The following is a 27,444-nucleotide window of genomic DNA, read 5'->3' on the forward strand; positions in this document are numbered from 1 at the left end:
GTAAACACTGCAAAACCCGGCGTAAGCAATAGTACACCTAAAACGTTCGAGTGGAATGGTGTGTTACAGCCAACCGCAGCGTTCACGTTTTACAAATATCGTTCTTCCATTCATTGTCATTATTATAGCCAATTAGCTCTGACCAAAACGGCGTTATTGCAGAACTGACTGTATACTGCCATCAGGAAAAATGAAAAACGTCTGTAGCTGTCGCCTTCATTAACTTCACTAAGGCATTCGACCTAGTTTACCACAATTTAATCATCAACAAAGCTATCGACCCAATGTTTCGAAGAAGTCTTATACCATGTCTTACAGACTTCCTCAGTAACCGACGCCTAGCTGTATGCTTCCGAGGGGCTGTCTCCACCTTTCAATCACTCACCTGTGGCATCCCACAAGGCACCAAGATGGGACCACTCTGCTTCCTTATGCTTATCAATGATGCCCTAAGAGAAACCCCTGCTCGCTGGAAATATGCCGCGAACTCCACCATTGGGATCAGCGTCAACAATTCTGCTCCTGACTATACCGCCCTTCAGGATTTATTGAACAGTCTCCAAAACTGGGCCACCAACAACCATACCAAGACCATGGTTATGCACATCAACCTCTCCTCCGACGTTGTCCCAACACACTCCAGGTTGTAGATTTCACTAAGCTCCTCGGCGTCACCATAGACAACAAACTAAATTGGAAACCACACGTCAGTGAAGTTGTCAAATCCTCCAGTTTCCGTCTCCACCTCCTCCGCCGACTGAAGTCCCTTGGAGTTCCTGCACCCGAGCTCCTCAGTGTTTACTCAACATTCATACTTCCCAAGCTCACCTATGCCTCCCCTACCTGGTCTTCCTCCTAAATGCCACTAGCGTAAACACCTAGAAAAAGTGCAAAGAGGGCATGCAAGATTATTCTCCCCCTTCCTACTCCACATATCAAGAAGCGCTCAACACACTGACCCTCTCAGCTCTCACTGACCATTCCCACGACCTCATCTGCAAATTTGGTGAGGAGCATCTACACCATCCTCGACACGGCTCCTACTACCACCTGAGATCCCTAGCCGAGAATTGCTGTTAGACACCACAACCGCATCCAGCCCCACAGTGCGAACTGATGGCTATAAGAACAGCCAGTCCCAACCATTGTAAAATTATCAATAACTTGTAATCAAGCAGTGTATTCACTCCCAGTCAATCTTACTTTCTGCACTGTCACTATGTTGAAATGCCCTGTAGTTTGAGCTTTTCCCCCACCTAGTTATTATATATCATATTTGTATCACTTATGTTACTTGTATATTATTTGCAAATCAAGAGACCCATTCCCCAATTATGTAACTGTATATTTTCAGCCTTCCGGCTGCCATGCTCTTTCAATAAACCGTTAATAATAATAATAATAATAATCACACACACACACACAGTGTACTAATACATGACTCACTTTTAGCCTCTGTCCTAATGCCTCTACAGCATCACTCCTTCCCTTTTCTTCCTCTGGATGTTGATCATCACTCATAGGCAGCAACTTTTTTCTAGATATGGCTATAATGTCTCCTGTAAAATAAAAAAACTATCTTATTATAAATATTTCACTTCCGAGCTTACAAATGCAACTGAAGCACCCATGAGTGTAAACATATTACACCTATCCTCCATATTCTTGGGGTTATGGACCAAAAAAGTGCCGGCAGGTGATAACCAAATCCGTGATAATTAAGTCAACTATCTTATGGGAAAAATAGGGTTTGGTCCCAAGACCACAAGCTATCTAAACACAGATTTATCCATAGGTTGAGAAAGACATCTTTCTGAACTGTCAAAATACAGTTGACAGACCTTAGGGAAGCTTCAGTATAAATTCTTCATAATGTTTTCTCATACCTTATACAGTGGGGTCGGATATATAGCGTAGATAGGGTCCAAGGATGTTCACTATATACTAAATCACGATATATAATTACAGTACAGTTGTACCCACAGGGTACCGCTAAGTGAAAACCGCGTTAAGTGAACAACAGAACATATGGGATTAATTCCAGTAGAGACTGGCCCGACCCCCAAACTCCACTTTTGACGACACACAACTATGTTCTAGTAAAAATAACATCTTAATTTTATGATGGTACATGCACACTAATTAATACTTAAGAGAAATAGAGAAATACAGTCGCCAAGTTAATGTCCATTCAAATAATGGACTCGACTCCCCCCTCTTCTCACACTACACTGCTGGCTCTTCCTCTCTGAAATTTTGGGGAAACCACTAGATTTTAATAAATACCTCAAACTAAAGTTAGGATAATATAATTGACATTGCTGGATTCAGACTAGGAATATTTTGAATATAAATGTCATATATTTTGCACAAAAGATAACATATTTACTCAGAGTAAACATTATATCTAAAATTTGTATGTCTAATGCAAAATCTATGATGTTATATTCAAAATGATCATCAAACTGTAAGAATTTCCAGCAATGTAAATTATATTCTGGCGGGTAATTTGTATGAATTTTATGAGCTAAAACAAATCTTAAGTTAATAAAAAATATTCTTCACGACACTATCTGTCAATCAAAGTACCCCACCTTGCCTCCCTCTTCCAGCAGCCAGGTGGTGGGTCCGTCCCAACCTCCCCTACCAGAGAAGCTTTAGGAGAAAATAGTAATTTACATTTTAGTAATAAATAAAACTCAGATTAAGTTAGGATAATATACAGTACCTCCTTAGCTGGGTCAATTGAACCAGAGGGTCCTAAGGAAATCCAAGTATGAACAGAACATGGATTAATTCAAATAGAACCGCCCGACCTCAAACTCCACTTTTGAAGGCACATACCTATGTTGTAGTAAAAATAACATCTTAATTTTATGATGGTACATGCACACAATTAATACTTAAGAGAAATAGAGAAATACAGTCGCCAAGTTAATGTCCATTCAAATAATGGACTCAACTCCCCCTCTCACACTACAAAGCGGTTACAGATGTCGGTCGGTCCCTCCCTCCCCCCACCGGCCCCAAGGAGATGTGGGATAACCTCAAACAAAGTTAGGAAAATATAATTGACATTGCTGGATTCCTTGTAAGACCAGGAATATTTTGAATATAAATGTCATATATTTTTGTGCAAAAATACCATATTACCTAGAAAAATTTTTATCTAAAATTGTAAGATTTAAAGCAAAATCTATATGTTTATTAAAATGATCACCAAATTATAAGAATTCAGCAATGTAAATTATATTCTGACCGGTAATTTGTATGAATTTTATGAGCTAAAACAAATATCTTCAGTTAATAAAAAAAAATAATCTTCACAGGGTAACAGATGGTCGGTTGGTCCCTCCTCCCCCACCCCCACCAACCGTCCCAAGGAGATGTGATAACCACTAAATTTTAATAAATAATACCTCAAACTAAAGTTAGGATAATATAATTGACATTGCTGGATTCCTTGTAAGACCAGGAATATTTGAGTATAAATGTCATATATTTTGCACAAAAGATACCATAGTTACCTAGAGAAAAATTTTTATCTAAAAATTGTAAGTTTAAAGCAAAATCTATGATGTTTATATTCAAAATGATCACCAAATTATAAGAATTCCAGCAATGTAAATTATATTCTGCCTGGTAATTTGTAAGAATTTTATGAGCTAAAACAGGCAGTCAGGCAGGGTATGGTGGGGCAAATCTAAAAATAGCGTCTCGACACTCACGGTGATATGTGGAAAAATCCGCGTTAAGTGAAAGTTCAGCTTTGGCAAGGCAATCGCTGTGTCATGTAAAACGCCAGTAAGTGAAAAACCGCGTTAGGCGGGGTAAAACAGAGTTGGCATATTGGATTCCTTTACCAGGAATATTTTGAATATAAATGTCATATATTTTGCACAAGAGATAAAAATTTAGTCATATGTACAGTACTAATTAAGTACAGTATTAAAATATTTGTCTATTGTGAACTATAGTATGTTTATATTCATTAATTACGCCTTACAAGAATTCAAGCAATGGTAATTATATTCTTAAGTCAATTCATTGACATTTTATAAGAGAAAAGACAAACTCCTCTATATGACAGATAAATAAATACCACCAGGGTAAACAAGTTGTCTGGCAGCTGTCATAATAAATCAACTCTCTCTGACTTCTGGTAAGAGTGACTGTGGTTTTTAGGCTTAAAGTAAGCGTAAACGCCTGGCAATTGAAAGGGTATAGGGATAGTCTTTAAGACAACCTGAGGCAGGTCAAATCGACCCCCACCTGGGGAGTCGATTACTCCAGATCGTAACGCTTTGAGAGGAGCACACACGAGACGATGTCAATACTTTGAGTTAGCCTGACTGCAAACCGAGGCAGACAAGTGCCACGCATAAAGACACTGCCACAGCCCATCCCACACTCTATGTAGCCTCCACATGTGCAACATCTGTGAACAACTCTGCCGTCCTGTATCAGCCTCTAGTCACCCCATTACTCACCAAATGAAGGTGACATCCCTAATAACTCATATCATTGTATCATAGCTGGATGGATGATTGTCATACTCGGTTCGGTGACGGCAAAGAAGTAGTAGTGTGTCATGTGTGTTGGGGTATTAAATAATGATTAGTAAATAAACAATATTGTATTGTTAATGACAGGGCAGTAGTTTGAGGAATAGAAGCAACACTTGTAGCACGCTATAAAATGAAACAACTGTCATTGCGATACAATATTGTTTTATAGTTTTACCTCGCTTAACGCGTTTCCCCACTTAACGCTGCTTTCAAAGATATACGCTGTGCCTTGCCAAAGCTGAACTTTCACTTAACGCTGGTTTTTTTTCCACATATACGCCGTGAGTGTCCGCTCGATGCTATTTTTAGATTTTGCCCACGCCGCCACGCCACCCGCTTCTGCCTGCTCGGGTTCTTCCCTCCTCCTCGCTAGCAAGCGGCGCCGTAAGGTTGCGCGCAGTGTGTGTCTTTGTTGCGCTATCACTGACGCCATATGACGCCTCGACTGTGATTGGCCATGCAGCCCTACCCTCTGCTGCTAGCTGTACTGGCTTAAAGTATTATGACGTGATTCACCCGGGAGGGAGGGAGGGAGGGAGGGAGGGAGGGAGGGGAGGGAGGAGAGACGACGCTGACCCAGCCAGCGCAGTTTCATCCCTCACACCCCGGTTAACGCCAAGATCCATTGTTCCGCAAAATGGCTTCCCCGCTGACCACCACCGCCCCCAGAGAGAGACCTTTCCTCACCTGACCCAGCGGCACTAAAACCAAAGAAGACACGCACGCTCATTAAGCTACGCAGGTGAAGTACCAAATTGTTCAAGATTTGGAGAAAGGAAGACGCCAAGTTGATCTCAAGCAATACCAGCATATACAACGACCTACGCATTCGCATACAATCAAGAAGGATGCAGCCAAGATCAAAGACCACATGAAAATCACAAAGTCTGCAGGTGCTTCATCTATCAGGTATTACAGAACAGGGTGCTGGCAAAAGTGGAAACTTTGCTGGTGAGTTATTTGCGCGCCAGGCGCCACGCTAAACATGGCGGCGCGACACGCCGCCAGTGCAGGAGTACGCACGCGAGCTATACGCAGCAGTGACACGAACTGGAATTGCAGAGCCCAAACCCTTCAATGCTTCCTCTTGGTTGGCTGCATAGGTTTAAGAAGAGAACAAGGCCGCAACATCAACATTGGTGGTGAGGAAGTTTAGTGCTGAAACAGCGGCAAGGAGATTTTCCTCCTCGCTTTACGTGAGATTATGAGGAAGGACAGTACAGTGACGCATCTAGGAAATAATATGGATCTAATCTGGTCTTTCTGGAAAAGTTACCTTCCAAGACCTTCGTCCAGTCTGCGCAGCAAGGTAAGGGTCGGAAGATGCAGAAGGAACGCATCACCGCCCTGTTTACTACCAATGCCCCTCCCGTACCTGTAAACTGTGTTATCGGTGATTCACAAGAAGCTCAGAAGTCACACGCCTACAAGAATATGGACATGAACAAGCTTAATGTCCACTGGCTAACCGCATGGGCATGGATGTCCTCTTTCTCTGTCCCTCTTCTGGCTTGACAACTGTTTTGTTCCTGACGTGCAGAAATTCTGGGCGAAAGCAACAGAATGTTTCATTCAATATTTTGTTGCTCCTGACAACGCACTGTGACACCGCCTCTACTTATGGATCGCCACCCCAACGTAGTGGTCTTTCCTTCCTCCCAACACTACGCCATTGGATCCAGCCTATGGACCAGGAGTTATCTGCAATGTGAAAGCTATGTACTCTGCAAAGAAGTTCAAGCTCCTGAATCCACTCTACCAACACCAAGGATGAGTTGGCGTAAGCTGGGTGACACCGACAGATGCAGAGTAAAAGCCGCATTTGAGGACAAGGAACAAGAGGCGGCGACTCAAGAATCCTCACAAACAATTTTGGAAGAAGTTAACGCTAAACAAGCTGTAGACTTCTTGGTGGAGGCATGATCTGCTGACTATTGCCACGATTCGGCCACGCATGGAGACATGTGTTGCATGGCATACCAGGTGAGAGGATGAGGAACCTGTGACTGGTCAGGTTCAGACTGTTGCAGTAGCAGTGGACCTGCCAGAGAGAGAAGCTAAGGCCAGTATTACAGCTGAAGCCTCGGTGACCACCAACGGCTATTATCATGGAGGTGATCAGAGATCCTGAAGTGACTGCCACTAGATGTTGGAAGAAGAACCCGGCCAGGAAGGAAAGGAGGAAGAAGTGCCATTCTCCAAGAACCTAGTTTAAGTCATAGTGATATTAAGTGTCTCATAGAGTTTACAGGAAAAAAATTAAGTCCATCGCTTCCCATGACAATGACGATGACCTCATGACGCCTTCCATACCCCACTGGCAGGGCTATGGAGCCGCATATCAAGGTATCACGCACAACATCAGCACCAGCCGCCAGAAAAAGCATAACCGAAGTTCTTCGGCCTCAAGAACCCACCACAGCCAGTCCAAGCCAGTGATAGTGAGAGTAGTTGATTTGACGGTTGTGCTTCACACAACCGTAAGTGACAGTGATATTGATTCACCTAGTAATGGTGATTCACCTAGTACTATGATTCACCTGAGGGGCAGTAATCTGCCCTCTGCCTCGAACCAGCCTCCATCCTCGTGATGTCGACTCATTCTTCTACTTCTACCAAGCACCCGCAAAAAATTTTCGTTTTAACCTATTCTTTTATTTTTCCAATGTTAACCTTTATCTTCCTAACCTAACCTCTTCTATATTACTTGTTTTTCATGCCACCATAAAGTTAAGATAGAATTTACTACATAGTTATTTGTCACAAAAAATGGAGTTTGGGGTCATTGGGCTCTATTGGAATTAATCCCATATGTTCTGTTGTTCACTTAACGCTGATTTCACTTAGCTGGACCGTTCTATTGACCTAAGTAAGGTACAACTGTATTTATTATTTATCAATAATACCACATCACACCCATACACCCTAATGCCACCCACACACCCTAACACCACCCATACACCCTAACGCCACCCATACACCCTAACCACCCATACACCCTAACACCACCCTATACACCCTAACACCACCCATACACCCTAACACCACCCATACACCCTAACACCACCCATACACCCTAACACCACCCATACACCCTAACGCCACCCATACACCCTAACACCACCCATACACCCTAACACCACCCATACACCCTAACACCACCCATACACCCTAACACCACCCATACACCCTAACACCACCCATACACCCTAACACCACCCATACACCCTAACGCCACCCACACACCCTAACACCACCCATACACCCTAACGCCACCCATACACCCTAACGCACCCATACACCCTAACACCACCCATACACCCTAACACCACCCATACACCCTAACACCACCCATACACCCTAACGCCACCCATACACCCTAACACCACCCATACACCCTAACACCACCCATACACCCTAACACCACCCATACACCCTAACGCCACCCATACACCCTAACGCCACCCATACACCCTGCACACCACCCATACACCCTAACACCCAATCACACCCTAACACCACCCATACACCCTAACACCACCCATACACCCTAAAACGCCACCCATACACCCTAACGCCACCCATACACCCTAACACCACCCGTACAACTTAACACCACATACACCCTAACACCACCCATACACCCTAACACCACCCATCACCCTAACACCACCCATACACCCTAACACCACATATCTAACACCACCCATACACCCAATGCCCCCATACACCTACCGCCACACCCAACACCACCCAACACCACCCATACACCCTAACGCCACCCATACACCTCTAACACCACCCATACAATCCCTAACACCACCCATACACCCTAACACCACCCATACACCCTAACGCCACCCATACACCCTAACACCACCCACACACCCTAACACCCACACACCCTAACACCACCCATACACCTTAACACCACCACAACCCTAACACCACCCATACACCCTAACACCACCCATACACCCTAACACCACCCATACAATCTCTAACACCACCCATACCCTAACACCACCCATACACCCTAACACCACCCATACACCCTAACACCACCCATACACCCTAACACCACCCATACACCCTAACACCACCCATACACCCTAACGCCACCCATACACCCTAACACCACCCATACACTCTAACACCACCCATACACCCTAACACCACCCATAACCCTAACACCCACCCATACACCCTAACACCACCCATACACCCTAACGCCACCCATACACCCTAACACCACCCATACACCCTAACACCACCCATACACCCTAACACCACCATACACCCTAACGCCACCCATACATCTCTAACGCCACCACACACCCTAACACCACCCACACACCCTAACACCACCCATACACCCTAACACCACCCATACACCCTAACACCACCCATACACCCTAACACCACCCATACACCCTAACACCACCCATACACCCTAACACCACCCATACACCCTAACACCACCCATACACCCTAACACCACCCATACACCCTAACACCACCCATACACCCTAACACCACTCATACACCCTAACACCACCAACTACACCACCCATACACCCTAACACCACCCATACACCCTAACACCACCCATACACCCTAACACCACCCATACACCCTAACACCACCCATACACCCTAACACCACCCATACACCCTAACACCACCCATACACCTAACACCACCCATACACCCTAACACCACCCATACCCTAACACCACCCATACACCCTAACACCACCTATACACCCTAACACCACCCATACACCTAACACCACCTATACACCCTAACACCACCCATACACCCTAACACCACCCATACACCCTAACACCACCCATACACCCTAACACCACCCATACACCCTAACACCACCCATACACCCTAAACACCCACACCCTAACACCACCCATACACCCTAACACCACCCTAACACCCCCATATGGTATGACATGAATTTATGCGTGGTTAACTGAAGCATAAGGTGTGACTGTGTGGAGATCAATTAAAAGATCAGCTGTTGAGGAGCTTATCACTTGGCAACAATGTTCCCACTCCATCACCCACACCTTTCTCACTCCACATTTTAAAATATTATGAAACATAATGTTGAAGGAACACAACCTTGCTTATCACAATCTTCCTAAAAATACTTTAGCTTTCGTCTTTATTCAAGACATCTTCAGGTCCTGAGACCCACTAATCCGCCATCCCACAATGGGTGACCTGACATTCCATCAGAAGGTCAGTAATATGAGACCACTAATCCCCCACGGCTTCATGGGAGTGGAAAATATCAGTCTTTGCTGTAACACAGCTTCAATCATGGCCACATCCTTTAGATTTTAAATTTTTAAACATATTTATTTAACCAAACTTTTAGATAAATTATTCTGGATTATTTTAGTGAAGAAATGGAGTTTAACTCAATTAGAACTGCTTTTACAGACTCCGGTAGTTTAGACTTTCAGAAAACTTTCCCCAGCACCCAGAAACATTCTGGGGTAGTGGGCTAGTGTCTGTGTGTCTACAATATGAGTAGTTCAGACACTCAGAACTTGGAAAATTTCTAGGATTTTTCCAGGTTTGAGAAAGTCGTCTGGTTAACCGGAAATCTCTCATTCCCAGAAGTACTCAACACCAATTCCGGCTAACGGGGATATCACTATACAGGTATATAAAAAGTACAATAGAATCCCAGTTATCTGGTATGTGGGCAGCTACCAAACAGGGAGGTACTACCACCTGGGAAGATATTGGAAACATAATGTGTTGTCTAATGGTAGACCCTGCTGCCATATGGCATCACGAAAATTGTGACCAAGTTCCAGGTTGCTGATCTGACTTTCTGCCTCATTTACACACAATTGCAGGGTCTCAATTGTTTCTCTTACTTTGACAACACAACATACAGTACATACATATATTGTTTCTCAGTATTTATCTTTTTTGTTCATTCCCAGAAGGCGACGCTTAGCTTTAACCTAGGTATGTTAATGCCTAGCAATAACTCGCCAGGCCAACATACAGGCAATTAAAACATCTAATAAAAAAAAAAGAGGCACCAAAATGAAATCATAATAATCATAATAATAATAATAATAGTAAGAATAATAATAATAATAATAATAATAATAATAATAATAATAATAATAATAATAATAATAATAATAATAATAATAATAATAATTCCCCTAAAATCAGCTTGTAATGTAAGTTTGAATACCTCGTACAATGGGGGATGAGCTGCAGTATTTATTGCTACAATAAAATAAAATTGACAGATAGCTTATCATAAAATACAATAACATATATTTTATGTCCAAAAATAGCTCCTCCCACACTCAAACATCCTCAGGCCAACACGACACAGTTCAGCCGGGCAGTCACCCAGCTGGAGAATCTGTTGTCAACCTGTATAAAATAAGGAAAATGAAGAGCATGGGTGTGTACTGAGTGTGTGTGGAGGCAGTCAGTTATAACTGTCACCAACGCACTAGGTTAGCCGCCATATTTATTGTTACATGTAATGAAACTATAAAATGTGTGGAAAATTATTACTGTACAATACTCTGATGTGACTTACAAATAAATAAAACAATATAAAAATATGAAATATGAAGAGAGTGGATGTATATGTGTGGGAAATGAATGTGTGCGGAGGTGATGAGTTACAACTGCATGGCCACGCTACCTCCTGATGTGATGTTACGACATACACACAGTGCAGCAGCAGCCACACATCTGTGAGTCAGCTGGGTGACTGTCCGGCTGTACTGTGTCATGTTGCCCTGAGGATAGTTTGAGTGTGGAAGGAGCTATTTTTGGTACATAAAATATATGTTATTGTATTTTATGATATGTTAAGTACTGTACTGTATAGGCATACCCCGATAACCGACACATACAGGAAACGTGAAAAGTCGTTGGTTAATGAATAAACAGTTATCGAAGTAATTAATCCCATAAGAAGATAACACATTCAGGGTGTTAGGGACCAGCCACCCCCCAAAACTCCCATCTACCCTTGATATATATCTGTATTGTACACTGTCAAGCAAGAGAATAAAGCAGACATATAAAGCAAACATAATAAGCCTTAAATAAGTAACGTGAAGCATAAATTAACACAGTTATTTACCTGTGTTGAGGATGGTAGAGATGGTCTAGGGTGGCAAGTTAAAGTCTTTACCAATCTTTGTTGGTCCATCACCACTCTTATTATGCCCATCACATCACATCATGATGCCCCTTTGAGGGGCAACGCAGGAGTAACTATCACTGTGGCATTTAGGCACGATTGCATAACACACAAGGTCGGAAATAACGTAAAAACACAAAATTAGAGACACATTAAGTGCGACAAGAGCAAAGATGGCAGGAATGAATCAGAGGCAGCGTGCAGAGCTCTCTCATGGCAGAAATTTGCACCACACCACAGCTCGCCAAATTCAAAACATCTCTGCCGCTCCTCTCCCGATTTTCAGATTTCTGGAGTATCAACAAACTTGCAGAGTATTTACCCTAAAAGTAATCGTCAGTTATACGAATTGGTGGTCAATGGGGTATGGGTTATAGCTGATTTTGGAGGAATTATTATTATTATTATTACAGTAAAGCCTCAGATAACAATGGTTCGACCAACAACTTTTCATATTTAAGAACCTAGTTAATTTAGGACCCAATTCAATGTACGTCCTTATTTCATTTGTATTTACGACCAAAATATAATATAAATAAAATTAAATTAAATTTTAATATACAGTAATACCTCGCTTTACGCGGTCAATTGAACCCACGGAGGCCCGCGTAAAGCGGGAAACGCGTAAAGTGAACAACAGAACATATGGGATTAATTGAAATAGAGACCGGGCCGACCCCCAAACTCCACTTTTTCAGACACAATACCTATGTTGTAGTAAAAATAACTTCTTAATTTTATGATGGTATGCACACACAATTAATAATTAAGAGAAATATCAATAATATCAGATTTTTTAACACTTACATTAGTAGAAAAGATGGCTGGGCACACGGGGATGGGGGGTTGGTTCCGAGGCAGAGGGCAGATTATTGGCCCTCACCTGTGTCACTTGTATCAATTGTATCACTATCCACCACAGAGGCTTGCAGGGCCTCTTTGTCAAACCCCTGAAAGTCCATATAAGTCCATGTCCTCACTATCACTGACTTAGGCTGGCTGTAGTGGGTGGCAGGTGAAGAACTCGGTAATGTTTTGATGACTGGGTGACCTTGTGCGCACCCTGCCCGCGCCGTTCCCGTGTATATGAGTAGATGCACCGCGTAAAGTGAACATTCCGGTTCTGGCGGGGTACCGCGTAAATGTAGAAACGCGTAAAAAAAACCGCGTAAAGCAGGGTATTACTGTAAATAATAATTAAATCCCAATATGTATTAGAAAAAAAAATTACTATAAAAAATATTAAGAGCTGCCTTGCTAATGAGTGGTAAACAACAGTCAGAGCTTGACGGTCCTTTTGTTTTCATGCATCTGGAACAGGAACAGGAGAAAAACTTTCTCAGGTTTCTTACAGCATTTTTGCATCCCTATTCAACATGAGCAAGAGAGCAAGTGATGGTAGTGTTGTTTCAAAAGCTAATAGAAAGTGTATAAGCTTAGCCGAGAAACTAGATGTGTTAAAACGATATGAAAAAGGTGAGAGGTCTGTGGATATTATATGGAGCAAGCAATGAACATATTTTCTGAAATGGATCCATTAACAGAACAAAGCATTAAAATTTAAATAAACGCAAATGACCTCTACATAAAGATGTATAATGAGAAATGAAAGCAGCTGTGCAAGGTTCTTTTGACAGCTTTATTATTCGAGGGCCTAAACCATCAACTTCAGCTACACCACCAAATTCAGCATCATAAGCAGCTTCAACATCAGGTTCATTAAAAGTTTCAGCAACAGCTTTATGGAAAGCTACAGCTTCAGCTAGAGTTGAACCTGATGACTTCGTCATCTGAGTAAAAACTCACACAACATCATTGGCTGTCCTTATGTTTTCGACTTTACCACTATTGGTGAGTAGAATTTTTGTTTTACATTCGTAAATATTATTTAAAACATATATGAACAGTAAATAAGTGTTGCTTTCATATTCATATGTAGAGAAATGACGATATGTTTTCACATGTACGCACTAACTGTTCATACGTTGGCGTTCCCAATCATCTCGCCTTATTTCTTTACCATTAGAGGTTAGCTACTTCTAGTGTTCCATTTATTAACATTAAATAACATTACTTAAAACATACATACAGGTATTCAATTTTGTGAAATTAAGTTCACTACAGCTACAACCAGGGTCTTATTTTCTTCAGTTTCTTATGTAGAACCATCGTCACTCACGAAAACAATGCCGTCTTGTCTCCTCGTGTGTGTTTTAATATTCTACGTATCAATGAATTGCATTGTTCATTTCACATATATAAACATTAATTCAATCAAATACATATTCAGTAATGAACAATAATGAATCTTTTGTACATATTCTTAAGATAAATGACTATGTTTCCTTGAGTGCGCACGTACTGTATACATTGGCGTTCCACTATCAGTCTCACTTTTTCTTTAATGTCAGAGGTTACTTCTACTGTACATTAAATAACATTAATTAAAACATACATATTATCTTACATTAATTTTACGACAACAACAACCAGGGTCTTATTTTCTTCAGTTTCAGGTGGATAACTGACATTATGGGTGTAAACACTGACAACGATGCCGTCTCTTATCCTCTTGTGTGTTTTATTATTCTACGTATTATTAATGAATTTTATTGTTCATTTCGCATATACTGTATAAAGATTAATTCAATCAAATACATATTCAATAATAAACAATAATGAATCTTTTGTACATATTCTTAAAAAGACAAATGACGCGGTATCCTTAAATGTGCAAGTATATGTTGGTGTTCCCAATTCATCTCTTTTTTTCTTCTTTGCCATTACTGGTTAGCTACTTCTATTGTTCCATTTATTAACATTGAATAACGTTACTTAAAACATATACAGTAGTACCCCGCTTAACGCGGTCAATAAAACCCACAGGGTACCGTGTTAAGTGAAAACCGCGCTAAGTGAACAACAGAACATATGGGATTAAATGAAATAGAGACCAGCTGACCCCCAAACTCCACTTTTTCCAACACAATACCTATGTTCTAGTAAAAATAACATCTTAATTTTATGATGGTACATGCACACAATTAATACTTAAGAGAAATAGAGAAATACAGTCGCCAAGTTAATGTCCATTCAAATAATGGACTCAACTCCCTCCCCCTCTTCTCACACTACACTCGCTGGCTCTTCCCTCTCTGAGAAATTTTGGGGGGAAAAACCACTAAAATTTAATAATACCTCAAACTAAAGTTAGGATAATACAATTGACATTGCTGGATTCCTTGTAAGACCAGGAATATTTTGAATATAAATGTCATATATTTTGCACAAAAGATAACATATTTACTCAGAGTAAACATTATATCTAAAATTTGTATGTCAAATGCAAAATCTATGATGTTTATATTCAAAATGATCACCAAATTGTAAGAATTCCAGCAATGTAAATTATATTCTGGCCGGGTAATTTGTATGAATTTTATGAGCTAAAACAAATATCTTCAGTTAATAAAAAAAAAAATATTCTTCACGACAGTATCTGTCAATCAAAGTACCCCACCTTGCCTCCCCCCCTCTTCCAACCGCGTGGTCCGTCCCAACCCTCCCCCCCACCCCCCACCAACCCTCCCTACCAGATGTGTGGGAAAACCAGAATATTTACCTTTTTAGTAATAAATAATACCTCAAACTAAAGTTAGGATAATATAATTGACATTGCTGGATTCCTTGTAAGACCAGGAATATTTTGAATATAAATGTCATATATTTTGCACAAAATATAACATATTTACTCAGAGTAAACATTATATCTAAAATTTGTATGTCTAATGCAAAATCTATGATGTTTATATTCAAAATGATCATCATATTGTAAGAATTCCAGCAATGTAAATTATATTCTGACCGGGTAATATGTATGAATTTTATGAGCTAGGCAGGCAGGCAGGCAGGCAGGCAGGCAGGCAGGCAGGCAGGCAGGCAGGGTGGCGGGTGGGGCGAATCTAAAAATAGCGTCTCGAGCCGGACACTCTGCTCGTATACGTGGAAAAAACCCGCGTTAAGTGAAAGTTCAGCTCTGGCGAGGCACCGCGTATACGTGAAATCGCGCTAAGCGAAACCGTGTTAAGCGGGGTATTACTGTATATTATATTTTACATTAATTTTACTACAGCTACAACCAGGGTCTTATTTTCTTCATTTTCTCGTGTAGAACTATCATCCCGGACTCCCGGCTGTAAACACAAACGAAAACAATGGCGTTCCATCTCCTCTTGTGTGACCATATTATTATTCATTTATATTGTATAAGGTGCATTCAGAAACATTATTTAAAGAATATAGTTTGCAATTTCATTAATTGTATTGTTTTGGGGGCAAAAGAGGGTAAAAAGCCACACAAAAGATATGAAAAGGTCACACTTGGGAAGGCATCTCATTATTATTGCTTTATTTTAATGGTAATTAATGATTCGCGATAAGACGATTCACCTTACACTGCAATATTGGAGGACACATTACTGTCGTTATTCGAGGCTTTACTGTATTATTATTATTATTATTATTATTATTATTATTATTATTATTATTATTATTATTATTATTATTATTATTTTTATTAATATCATTGTTATTATTATTATTATTATTTTTCTTATCATTGTTATTATTATTTCATGTTGGTGCCGGTTAGTTGAATCTGCCAGTTACCCGGATACAGTAACTGGGATTCTACTGTAATTACATTGATAAAATTATTTACCAAGAACTTACTTTATAATTCATTGTTATAATAAAAAATAATAAATATAAAGGCTTACCTGAAAGTTGGGAGAACATTAGTTGTGCTACACCAGTGGCCTCAGTATCTTCAGAGCATATATCACAGATGTCTTCCCATTCATTAACTGTCTGTAAATTTGATCCACACATACATTAAGCAGCCAATATATGGTTTTGACCCAACACACCTACTCCTACTACTACTTCTACAGGTATTATCACAATACTGTTGGCTTGGTAAAATCAGGTACAAATTATCTTTTAGCTTTTATTAAGGAGTCAAATAAAGTAAGTAGAATCCCAGTTATCTGGCACCTATGGGGATTGATAGGTGCCGAATAAAGAGATTTTCCAGTCAGTTGAATCTAACTCTTAGAGTCCCCCAATAAACTGTACAATGCAGTGTGCTACAGGCTGACCTCACAATGCAGTGTGCTACAGGCTGACCTCACAATGCAGTGTGCTACAGGCTGACCTCACAATGCAGTGTGCTACAGGCTGACCTCACAATGCAGTGTGCTACAGGCTGACCTCACAATGCAGTGTGCTACAGGCTGACCTCACAATGCAGTGTGCTACAGGCTGACCTCACAATGCAGTGTGCTACAGGCTGACCTCACAATGCAGTGTGCTACAGGCTGACCTCACAATGCAGTGTGCTACAGGCTGACCTCACAATGCAGTGTGCTACAGGCTGACCTCACAATGCAGTGTGCTACAGGCTGACCTCACAATGCAGTGTGCTACAGGCTGACCTCACAATGCAGTGTGCTACAGGCTGACCTCACAATGCAGTGTGCTACAGGCTGACCTCACAAAGTCGTGTCTCAAAAGTAAATTTTTTCACACATCTGTCCACTTTCAAGACTGTTCCCAATTACCGTGTTTTTTTGCTTGTTCGTGCTCGTTTGAAAAAAATATATATATATACAGTGGTCCCTCGGTTAACGAACTCAATTCATTCCAGAGGGTTATTTGTTAACCAAAAACATTGTTTCAATGGGATTTTGGGTAATTGGTTCCAGTTCATCAAAAATTTCATACAGTACAGTATAGTCTCGGTTTACACTGTCAATTAAACTCGTGGAGGTCTGCGCAAAACGAGAAACGCGTAAATGAAATAACAGAACATATGAGATTAATTGAAATAGATACTGGGCAGACCCCCAGACTACCCTTTTTCCGACACAATATGTACATTGTAGTAAAAATAACATCTTAATTTTATGATGGTATGCACACACAATTAATATTTAAGAGAAATATCAATAATATTAGGATTTTTAACACTTACATTAGTAGAAAAGATGACTGGGCACACAGGGATGGGGGGTTGGTTCCGAGGCAGAGGGCAGATTATTGGCCCTCACCTGTATCACTTGTCTCACCTGTATCACTATCCACCACAGAGGCTAGCAGGGCCTCCTTGTCAAACCCCTCAAAGTCCATATCCTCACTATCACTGACTTGGGCTGGCTGTAGTGGGTGGCAGGTGAAGAACTCGGTAATGTTTTGTTGACTGGGCAAGCAAGGTTAAATAGACCAATCACAGCGCTCGGCGGAGGGGGTGCGTGGGTGGTAAGGATACGTGGCCCAATCACAGTCCGAAACGTCATCTGACGTCAGCAGTGACGTCAGAGCGACCTAGCGCGCACCTTGTCCGCGCCGCTTCCCGCATAAATGCTGGAATGTACCGCGTAACTAATAATTGGCGCGTCTGGCCAGGTGCCGCGTATATGACCAATCCCGTAAAGGAAATCCGAGTAAACCGAGACTATACTGTACAAAGTAAAAAAAAAAAGCAGTAAAGTACATTTACTTTGAGGTGTGTATGTAGAAGGCTCCTGGTTGATGATGTGGAGGTGGAGGAGGAGAAGGGAGAAGAGGAGAAACATTTTACTGCTTCTTGGAAGGCGAATCACCTTCCATAAAATGTCAGGAACCTCTGAACTGACAGATTCTCCAGCAGGAAAATCCTCTCTCCTTTTTGAAGTGGAAGGCTGAGGGGAAGCATCTTTCTCCCGCTGCCTTTTGGAGAAGAAACTGTCAATTTTTGGTTGTGGGGAATTTCTCCTCATCATCATTAGTCTGTTCTTGTAGAAGGAGAGCACTTTGTCCTCAACAGTACACAAAATAGGTTCTGTTGTTTCCACATCAGGGTGCCTTGAAGCCAGTTTCCTGAACATCTCCCAGTGGTAAACAACATCTTTTAAGTCTGAAGAAGACATATTGTCATCATATTCCCTTTCCTCCTCACCACTGTCAGCTTCTAACATCTCATCCAGTTTCTGCAAGTCTTCAGGAGTAAGTTCCTCCTCAGGATGTTGTATTGTGTCTTCCAGAACTGTGCCAGTGTTAGATTGGGATCAGTGGATGGCACCTGATGACACCTTCTGAACATTTTCTTCATGTACGGCTTCTTAAAGTTGCTGATCACATTCTTATCCATTGGCTGTATAATTGATGTAATGTTGGGAGGCAAAAACAACACTGTGACAAAGTCAAATCAAGCCTCCAAAGTGCTGGCAAGTTCAGGGTCATGACCAGGATCATTATCCATAAGGAGAAGAGCCTTTAAAGGAAGTTTATTGGTGGTTAGGTAGCTCTTGACAGAAGGGCAAAACACCTCAACAGCCCATTCATTAGAGAGCTGTCTTGTCACCCATGCCTTACGGTTCGACTTCCAATAAACTCCAAGCCATCCTCTTACCACCTTCTGTTGCTTGAACACCCTGGGGTTCTCAGAGTGGTAGAAAAGCATAGGCTTCAGTCGGAAATCCCCTGAAGCATTGGCACCAAGCGATAGAGTGAGACGGTCCTTCATGGGTTTATGCCCAGGTAAAGAGGCTTCATCTCTGGTGATGAATGTCCTTTTGGGCATTTTCTTCCAGAACAGCTCAGTTCCGTCCACATTAAACACTTGCTGTGGAAGATAATTTTCTTCCTCCACCAGTTCCTTAAACTCCACTACAAATTTTGCTGCTCCTTCTTTATCTGCACTGGCAACCTCACCATGCCTAACAACACGAAAAATGTTACTTCTTTTCTTAAATTTTTTGAACCAGCCCGTTCTGGCCCTAAACTCTTCAAACCCAGTTTCAGAGGAACTAGGTTGCTCTTCCTTTAAATGTTCATAAATCTCCCTGGCTCTTTCACAAATAAATTCAGTAGAAACTGAATCACCTTTTATTTGTTTTTCCCAATCCAAATAAAAAGTAACCTCTCCGTTTCTGCTATTAATGATCTACCTTTAAACACTCGGGTAGATTTGTCTCTCACTTTCACTCCTTTAAATTTGTCTTTCTGTGCAAGAATTGTCAACACAGTTGATGCCGACATGCAATATTCCTTACTAAGCACATTTGTTCTAATGCCTTCTTCATGTTTCTTAATTATTTCCTGTTTAACTTGAATTGAAATCACCTTTCTCGATTTCTTTGGACCCATGCTGGATTCAAAACAGGGTACAGTAATTTCAACTCTAAAATTTTAAGTTCACTGGCTGTAATTAAAGATAATTTTCTTTATATCAACACTAAACTGCACTATATATTATCAATATGTTAAATAAATTTCAGAATGTCCAATAATTGTACTGTAAAACTGTAAAAAATACTGTGTTCAAGAGAGTCACAAGCAAGAGGTTACCTCCACTGAAAAGAGACACAACCTGACATCTTGGTGGGTGAGTGAAGTGGCTGATGGGCGCACCAAAAACTAGTTCCCTGTACTGCAATTATGTTAAATAAGTGTTAAAATGACTAATAATTTTAATATAAAACTTGGACAATTATTGAATAGCACAACTTTCTTGATATTTACTCCAATTTTAATGAATGTAAGCCCTAGAACCGATTTCTGTATTGGCGGACTAATCTTCCAGCTGGTGAGCAAGCCAAAGCATGTTGAAATGTTTTCGTAAGAATTTCGTTAACCGAATTTTTGTTTGTTAACCGAAATGAAGATTCTTATGGAAGGTAATTCGTTAACCAAAATTTCGTTAACCGAGGGACCACTGTATACAGTACAGTCTGGTTTTACGTGGTTAATTAAACCCATGGAGGTCCGCATATAAAGAGAAACGCATAAATAAAATAACAGAACCTATGGGATTAATTGAAATAGAGACTGGGCCGACCGCCAGACTACCCTTTTTTGGCTATCGCCAACACAATACAGTGGTCCCTCGGTTAACAAACTGTTCAACGAATTACCTTCCATAAGAACAAAAAATTCGATTACCGTATTTTTCGGCTTAAAAGACGCACTTTTTATGACATAAATATACCTCGAAAATTACCATGTGTCTTCCAGGACACTAGTTGATGAGTTGTAGCAGAGGTTTTTGAAATCAGCGCCTTACAAAGATTGTTACCTCATTACAGTACTTTACAATGACAAGTATTCTCTATTCAGTACTATAAAACTATTGATTTAACTCATATTGTTGATATATTGCAAAAAAACAACCCTTGCTGCTGTGTGGTTTGTTTACTAATGGTCGTGGTGCGACAGCGCCATCTATTGAGGAATTGCTAAAGGTTGTCTGCTGGTCTCAAATGCAGGAATATTTGTTTCTTTATATGTAGGCTCTCACATTTGGACACCTATTTACAGTAGGCTCTCATATTTGGATACCCATTTAGACTGTAAAAACTCCACAAAATTAAAATCTTCCAAATTTAACTACAAGTTCGTCATCCAAGTCAAAACACACACACAACAACATTGGCTGTCCTTATGTTTTCAACTTTACCACCACTGGTGGGTAGAATTTTTTTTTAATTCAGAAACATTAATTGAAACATATATGAACAGTAAATAAGTGTTGCTTTCATATTCTTATGTAGAGTAATGACGATATGTTTACACATGTGCTCACTTATGTACATGATCTCACTTTTTTTTTACCCGTAATTGTTAGCTACTTCCATTGTTCCATTTATTAACATTAAATAACATTACTTAAAACAACCATATTAATTTTTCTACATTAATTTTAATACAGCTACAATGGAGGACTTATTTTCTTCAGTTTTATAATTATGTAGAACCAATCAGTCCCTGGTTTTGCAAAAAACGAGTTGGTTTTTTACTTTTATTTTGTTTTTAAATAAAGATTTTTTGTTTTATTTAAACATTGATATACATGTTTACATTTGCTTACCTTCTACTGTTGGAAAATATTTCCCATCGTTGTCATACCGACAAAAACAAGAGAAAGAATGTAAACACTACAGCCCGCTAGACGTGGAGGGGACCAGGTGTGTAAAATGAGTGCTGTATTAAAGATTTCACCTTCTTAAACAGATTTTTTTTTTAAATTGATGAAAATGACGACTGATAAGCAGTTCTAAGTGATGATATTCAAAGAGGTGTGTGTCTAATGGTAGACCCTGCTGCTATGTGACCAAGTCCCAGGTTGATGATCTGACTTTCTGCAGGGTCTCAATTGTTTCTCTTACTTTGACAACACAACATACATACAGGTATATTGTTTCTCACTCTTGATATTTTTTTTTCATTTTTGTATTTCTTTATTATTATTATTATTATTATTATTATCATTATTATTATTATTACATTTTTGCCCCCCTAGGCCCTAATGTGGGTCAGTGACCTGTGCCCAGGTGGGCTAAAACCCCAATTTTTTTTTTTTTTAGAATTTCATTTCCAAAATCAGGGTGCGTCTTCCACGATGCAGCGTCTTCCAAGCCAAAAAATACGGTAACGATATCCTTAAGAAAATCACGTTTTGTTGTGAGCATCAGCTGGTCAGCTGATGGCCCAGTCTGCCAATTCGGAAATCTGTTCTATGTTTACATTCATTTCTCAATGGAGTAAATATCAATAAAGTTTTGCTATTAAAATTATTAGTCATTTTAACATTTATTTAACATATTGATAATATATGCAGTACAGGGAACTAGTTTGTTATGCGCCCAACAGATGCGTGAGTTGGCCACAAGGTGTCAGCTGAGCTTTGAAAACAGTGGAGAGAGCATCTATTTTGGTGGTGTCTTAAATATTTTTGCATTTTCATTTAAATTATTGGTCATTCTGAACTTAAGTTACCATATTGATAATACAGTGGGGTATGCTATAACGAATCTAATTGGTTCTAGAACCTCGTTCGTTATAGGATTAATCCGTTCCAGGCCCCCAAATACAACCACTTAACATTGAAAATATTCTGTGGAAAATGTAAAAAATACGGTACGTTATCTTACCTTAGTGTTGTTCAGCATGCAGGACAGGAGGCAGGGGAGGAGGGGGGAGGAGGGGGGAGGAGAGAATTATGGAGAAGAGGTGGAAGGAGAGGAGTCATCCTTCCTAGTCCTCTTTGGTGACTGTCTCACAGGCACTTTGTCTGTAGGTTCTTTTGTTACCTTTGTAAAGATGGAATCCAGGGTTGGCTGCTTCAACCTTGATTTCTGGACCTTCCAAAAGTAATTCATAACATTGTCATTAAACACACTGATGGCCTTTTGCACAGAACCAACATCAGGATGATAATCCTCAGCAAGTTTGGACAGTTTGCTCCAGCAAAAGAACGCATCCTTGAGATCTTTGGCTGGAATGATGCGGCTTTCCTCCTTGTCCTCCTCCTCCCCTGACTCCTCAGAAGTTAAGCTCCGCTTCAGTGTCTCATTTTGTTCTTTGTGAAGTTCAAGCAGCTCCTCAGTGGACAGTTCCTTACTGTGCTCTTCCACCAACTCCTCAACATCATCATCATCATCCACTTCCAGGCCCATGGAATTGCCCAGAGACACAATTTCATGAACAACAGCCTCTTCTTCTAACTCTTCGAAGCCTTCAAAGTCTCTTTGAAGGACACATTCAGGCCACAATGGCCTCCAAGCAGCACAAAGACACCTCACAGTAACCTCTTTGCAGGCTGAGGTAATTAAAAAAACAGCATTTGCTATATTGAAGTGACTCTTCCAAAATTCCTTCAAGCTAACATCACTGGAAGAAGTGGATGCAAAACATTTTCTAAACAGTGCCTTTGTGTACAGCTTCTTAAAGTTAGAAATTACCTGTTGATCCATGGGCTGGATGAGAGGTGTTGTGTTGGGTGGCAAGAAGTGCACAGTGATGAAGTTGAACTCCTCTGGCAATTCAACCATCAAATTAGGAGGGTGGGCTGGTGCATTGTCCATCACCAACAAAGCTTTCAGTGGAAGATTATTCTCCCTGAGGTATTCCCAAACACTGGGTCCAAACACCTCAATCACCCACTTAGAGAATAAATTCCTGGTCACCCAAGCCTTTGGGTTTGACCGCCACGTAACACCAAGGCGGGTCTTCCTAATGTTTTTGAAAGCTCTGGGGTTTTCTGCATGGTACACAAGGAGTGGCTTTATTTTGCAGTCACCAGAAGCATTGGCACAAAGAAGGAGGGTAAGCCTGTCTTTCATTGGCTTATGGCCAGGGACAGAAGTTTCCTCCTTGGTAATGTATGTACGGTGAGGCATTTTTTTCCAAAAAAGTCCAGTTTCATCACAGATGAATACCTGCTGAGAAACAAAGCCTCCCTCTTTAATAACATTCAAAAAAATGTCATGGTGTTCCTTAGCTGCTTCCTTATCTGCACTAGCAGCATCACCATGTCTCACAACACTATGTAATTTATTTCTCCTTCTGAAACCAGTAAACCACCCCTTGGTACCCCTAAACACTGGCACATCACTATCACTTGCACTGGGAGTCTTGGCTTTAAGGTCCTCAAACAATTGTCTGGCCTTCTCACAAATTATAGCTTCACTAATGCTGTCACCTGCCAATTCTTTCTCCTTTATCCACACTAAGAGTAAATTTTCCGTCTCCTCAATCACATTACACCTTGCTTTGCTAAGTCTAGAGATTCCCTTAGCCACTTGCACAGTTTTCAACTCCTCTTTATTCTTTAAAATCGTACATATAGTCGATTTAGCCATCCCATACTCATCACTAAGTTTCGCAATGCTTGTTCCATCCTCACATTTCTTTATGATTTCTTTCTTAGTTTCAAGAGTTATGAGCTTTCTCACTCGCTTTGGACGATTCATTGTCACATTTGTACACTTGTATAACAAAATATTTAAACAAATAACTCTATTTCCACATCAAAAGACGAAATTTCAACAATAACAGTGGTGCACTGGCTACACAATGAGACAAAGATGGCGCCTGACGCTCTTGTTGTGGGTCGCGGTACAACAATATTCATGCGCCAGGCGAAATAGTCCCGTATTCATCCTCGTTCGTTGTAGGAGTTGCGTTCGTTATCGCATTCTCAATTTTATAGGTAAAACCGTTCGTTATAGGAATATTCGTAGTAGGATCCGTTCGTTATAGCATACCCCACTGTATATAGTGCAGTGCAGTGTTGATTTAAAGAAAATAATCTTGAATTACACCTTGTGAACTTAAAATTTTATTGGCGAAACTACTGTGTCAAGAGTGGGTCCATTGAAAGGTGATTTCTCCTCCATCCCCACTTCCTTCTCTTCTCCCTTCTCCTCCACCCCCACTTCTAATTCACATCATCATCATCGACCAGGAATCTTCTACATACACACCTCAAAGAAAGTGTACTTTACTGCATTTTGTTTTTACTTTGTATGTACTTTTCGGTGAGCTGGAACCAATTACCCAATAACCCATTGAAACAATGGATTCGGTTAACAAAATTTTTGGTTAACAAACAACCTTCTGGGGCGAATTGTGTTCATTACCCGAGGGACCACTGTACTGTACATTGTAGTAAAAATAACATCTTAATTTTATGATGGAAGTTCAGGGCCTCTCGGGGGTGGTGGGGGTCCAGCAGAAGCCATTGTGTAGAAAGAAAAAAAAAAGCACCGGTTCCTGGGCACGAGTGAGTATATGCGGAGACAGTGAGACTGAGGCGGCGGCGGAGAGCGTGGGTGGCGGGGGTGGCAAGGATACCTAGACCAATCACAGCATGCGGCGGAGGGGGTGCGTGGGTGGTAAGGATACGTGGCCCAATCACAGTCTGCGACGTGTCCGGAAAAGAGTCTGACGTCAGCGCTGACGTCATTTCAGTGGCATTTTATGAGAGAAAAACTGGCCGTCACACTTAAGGACTGATAAATAAACACACATTAGACCTTTGGCTCCAACTATCAAACCTTTCACCTCACTTCCCCCTCCCTCCCTCTCCCCCAGCCAGGGTTTTAGGCTTACAGTTTTTATCTTATATAATATCACAGACTAAAGTTAGGAGAATATAATTTGCATTGCTGGAATCCTTGCAAGACAGCGAATAATTTGAATATAAAAATCAAATATTTTGCACAAGAGACAAAAATTAATCACCTGTATCACATTACAGTAGTGATTTAAGAGTGCTAGTGTATATGTATGTACATATATATAGTGATTTAAGGACAATTTAGGGGATTTTTAGGAATGTTTCTGACCTTATGCATTTTTGGCTTTACTTTGCATGTACTTTTCTGTGAGCTGGAACCAATTACTCAATATCCCATAGAAATAATAGATTCAGTTCGCGAAATTTTCGGTTAACAAACGACTCTGTGGAACCAATTGTGCTAGTTAATCGAGGGATCACTGTGTAATGAAAAAGACATAGAGCAGCACATTGTTGTGTGTCTGGCGTGTGCTCAACATAAGGGTACCGTACTACAAGGTCACCGGCTCCAATTCTACAATATCCTACACCAGACCGTCCGTTTGACACAGTCGCCATAGACTTGTTACAACTTCCGAGGAGTCATCAAGGATCCTCGTACGTCCTAGTGTGTGTGGATCATTTTTCTAGATTTGTGATTTTAGTCCCACTGAAGGATAAAACAGCCGAGTCTGTGGCTTAAGCCTTAATTATTCACCTCATATGTCTTTTTACTACTCCCAAGGTTCTTCTCTCCGACAACAGATTAGAGTTCAAGAATCAGTTTGAAGCATAAATTTGCTCCCAAAGTTTTACTACAGCTTATCATCCACAGGCTAATGGCCTTGTCAAAAGAACCAATCGTAAAATCCTAGAGATTCTTCGTCCTATCGTGAATCAAATGCAAAATGTATGGGAGGATTGGCTCCCGCAAGTCGCCGCATCTATTAATGGGTCGATCAACAGCTCCACGCGCAAATCAACCTATTATATAGTTTACGGCATTGACAAACGTCTACCCTATGATGTACTTACCGGTAAACTGTGCCATGTCTATAATGTTGAAAATTTTGCAACAGAGCAAATCAGAGTGTTTACAAATATTCATGGTTAATTACAAAAATATTTAGCAGCGTCCAGCGCTGAAATGACTTATAAGAAACACAAACAGGCTAAGCCTATAACATTAGAAATAGGTGATGCTGTTATGTTAAGAGAGCCTGAAAGGATCTCCAAACTTTAGCCCGAATTTGTTGGACCTTTTTGCATTACAGGTACTCCTCAACTTACGACCACCTGGACATATGACCGCCGCAGTCGTATAAAATATTTTTCAAATTACGTATTTTCGAGTCCCGACGTTAGTGATCGCGCTGTGTACTGACATAATTTTTTTTGTAATTCCCTTTAAAATGGCTGGCAAGTGAAAAAGTAGGAGTTCTCGTGGTGCCGAGAAGAAAAAGAGACACCCATTTTAGATTTTCTATGTACAGTTAACCCTCACTTTACGCGGTTAATGTAACCCGGAGGGTACCGCGGAAAGCGAGAAACGCGTAAAGTGAATAACATAACATATGGGATTAATTGAAATGGAGTCCAGGCCGATCCCCAAACTCCACTTTTTGACAACACATAACTATGTTGTAGTAAAAATAACATCTTAATTTTATGATGGTACATGCACACAATTAATACTTAAGAGAAATAGAGAAATACAGTCGCCAAGTTAATGTCCATTCAAATAATGGACACGACTCCCTCCCCCTCTCACACTACACTGCC

The 27,444-nt window shown here is 40.7% G+C and overlaps 1 protein-coding gene across 1 annotated transcript in view; it reads right to left on the reverse strand.

The window, feature by feature from the left end:
- LOC121864091 overlaps positions 1–27,444 on the reverse strand; it is a 77,966-nt gene that overhangs the window by 17,634 nt on the left and 32,888 nt on the right. Inside the window, exons 5-6 of the mRNA XM_042362999.1 lie at positions 16,562–16,652; positions 1,447–1,559 (exon numbers count right to left, since the gene is read on the reverse strand). Of these exons, the coding sequence (XP_042218933.1) occupies positions 1,447–1,559; positions 16,562–16,652 (204 nt within the window). The remainder of the gene's footprint in view (positions 1–1,446; positions 1,560–16,561; positions 16,653–27,444) is intronic.

Source organism: Homarus americanus, unplaced genomic scaffold (genome assembly GCF_018991925.1).
Source record: "Homarus americanus isolate GMGI-L3 unplaced genomic scaffold, GMGI_Hamer_2.0 scaffold40135, whole genome shotgun sequence".
NCBI lineage: Eukaryota > Metazoa > Arthropoda > Malacostraca > Decapoda > Nephropidae > Homarus > Homarus americanus.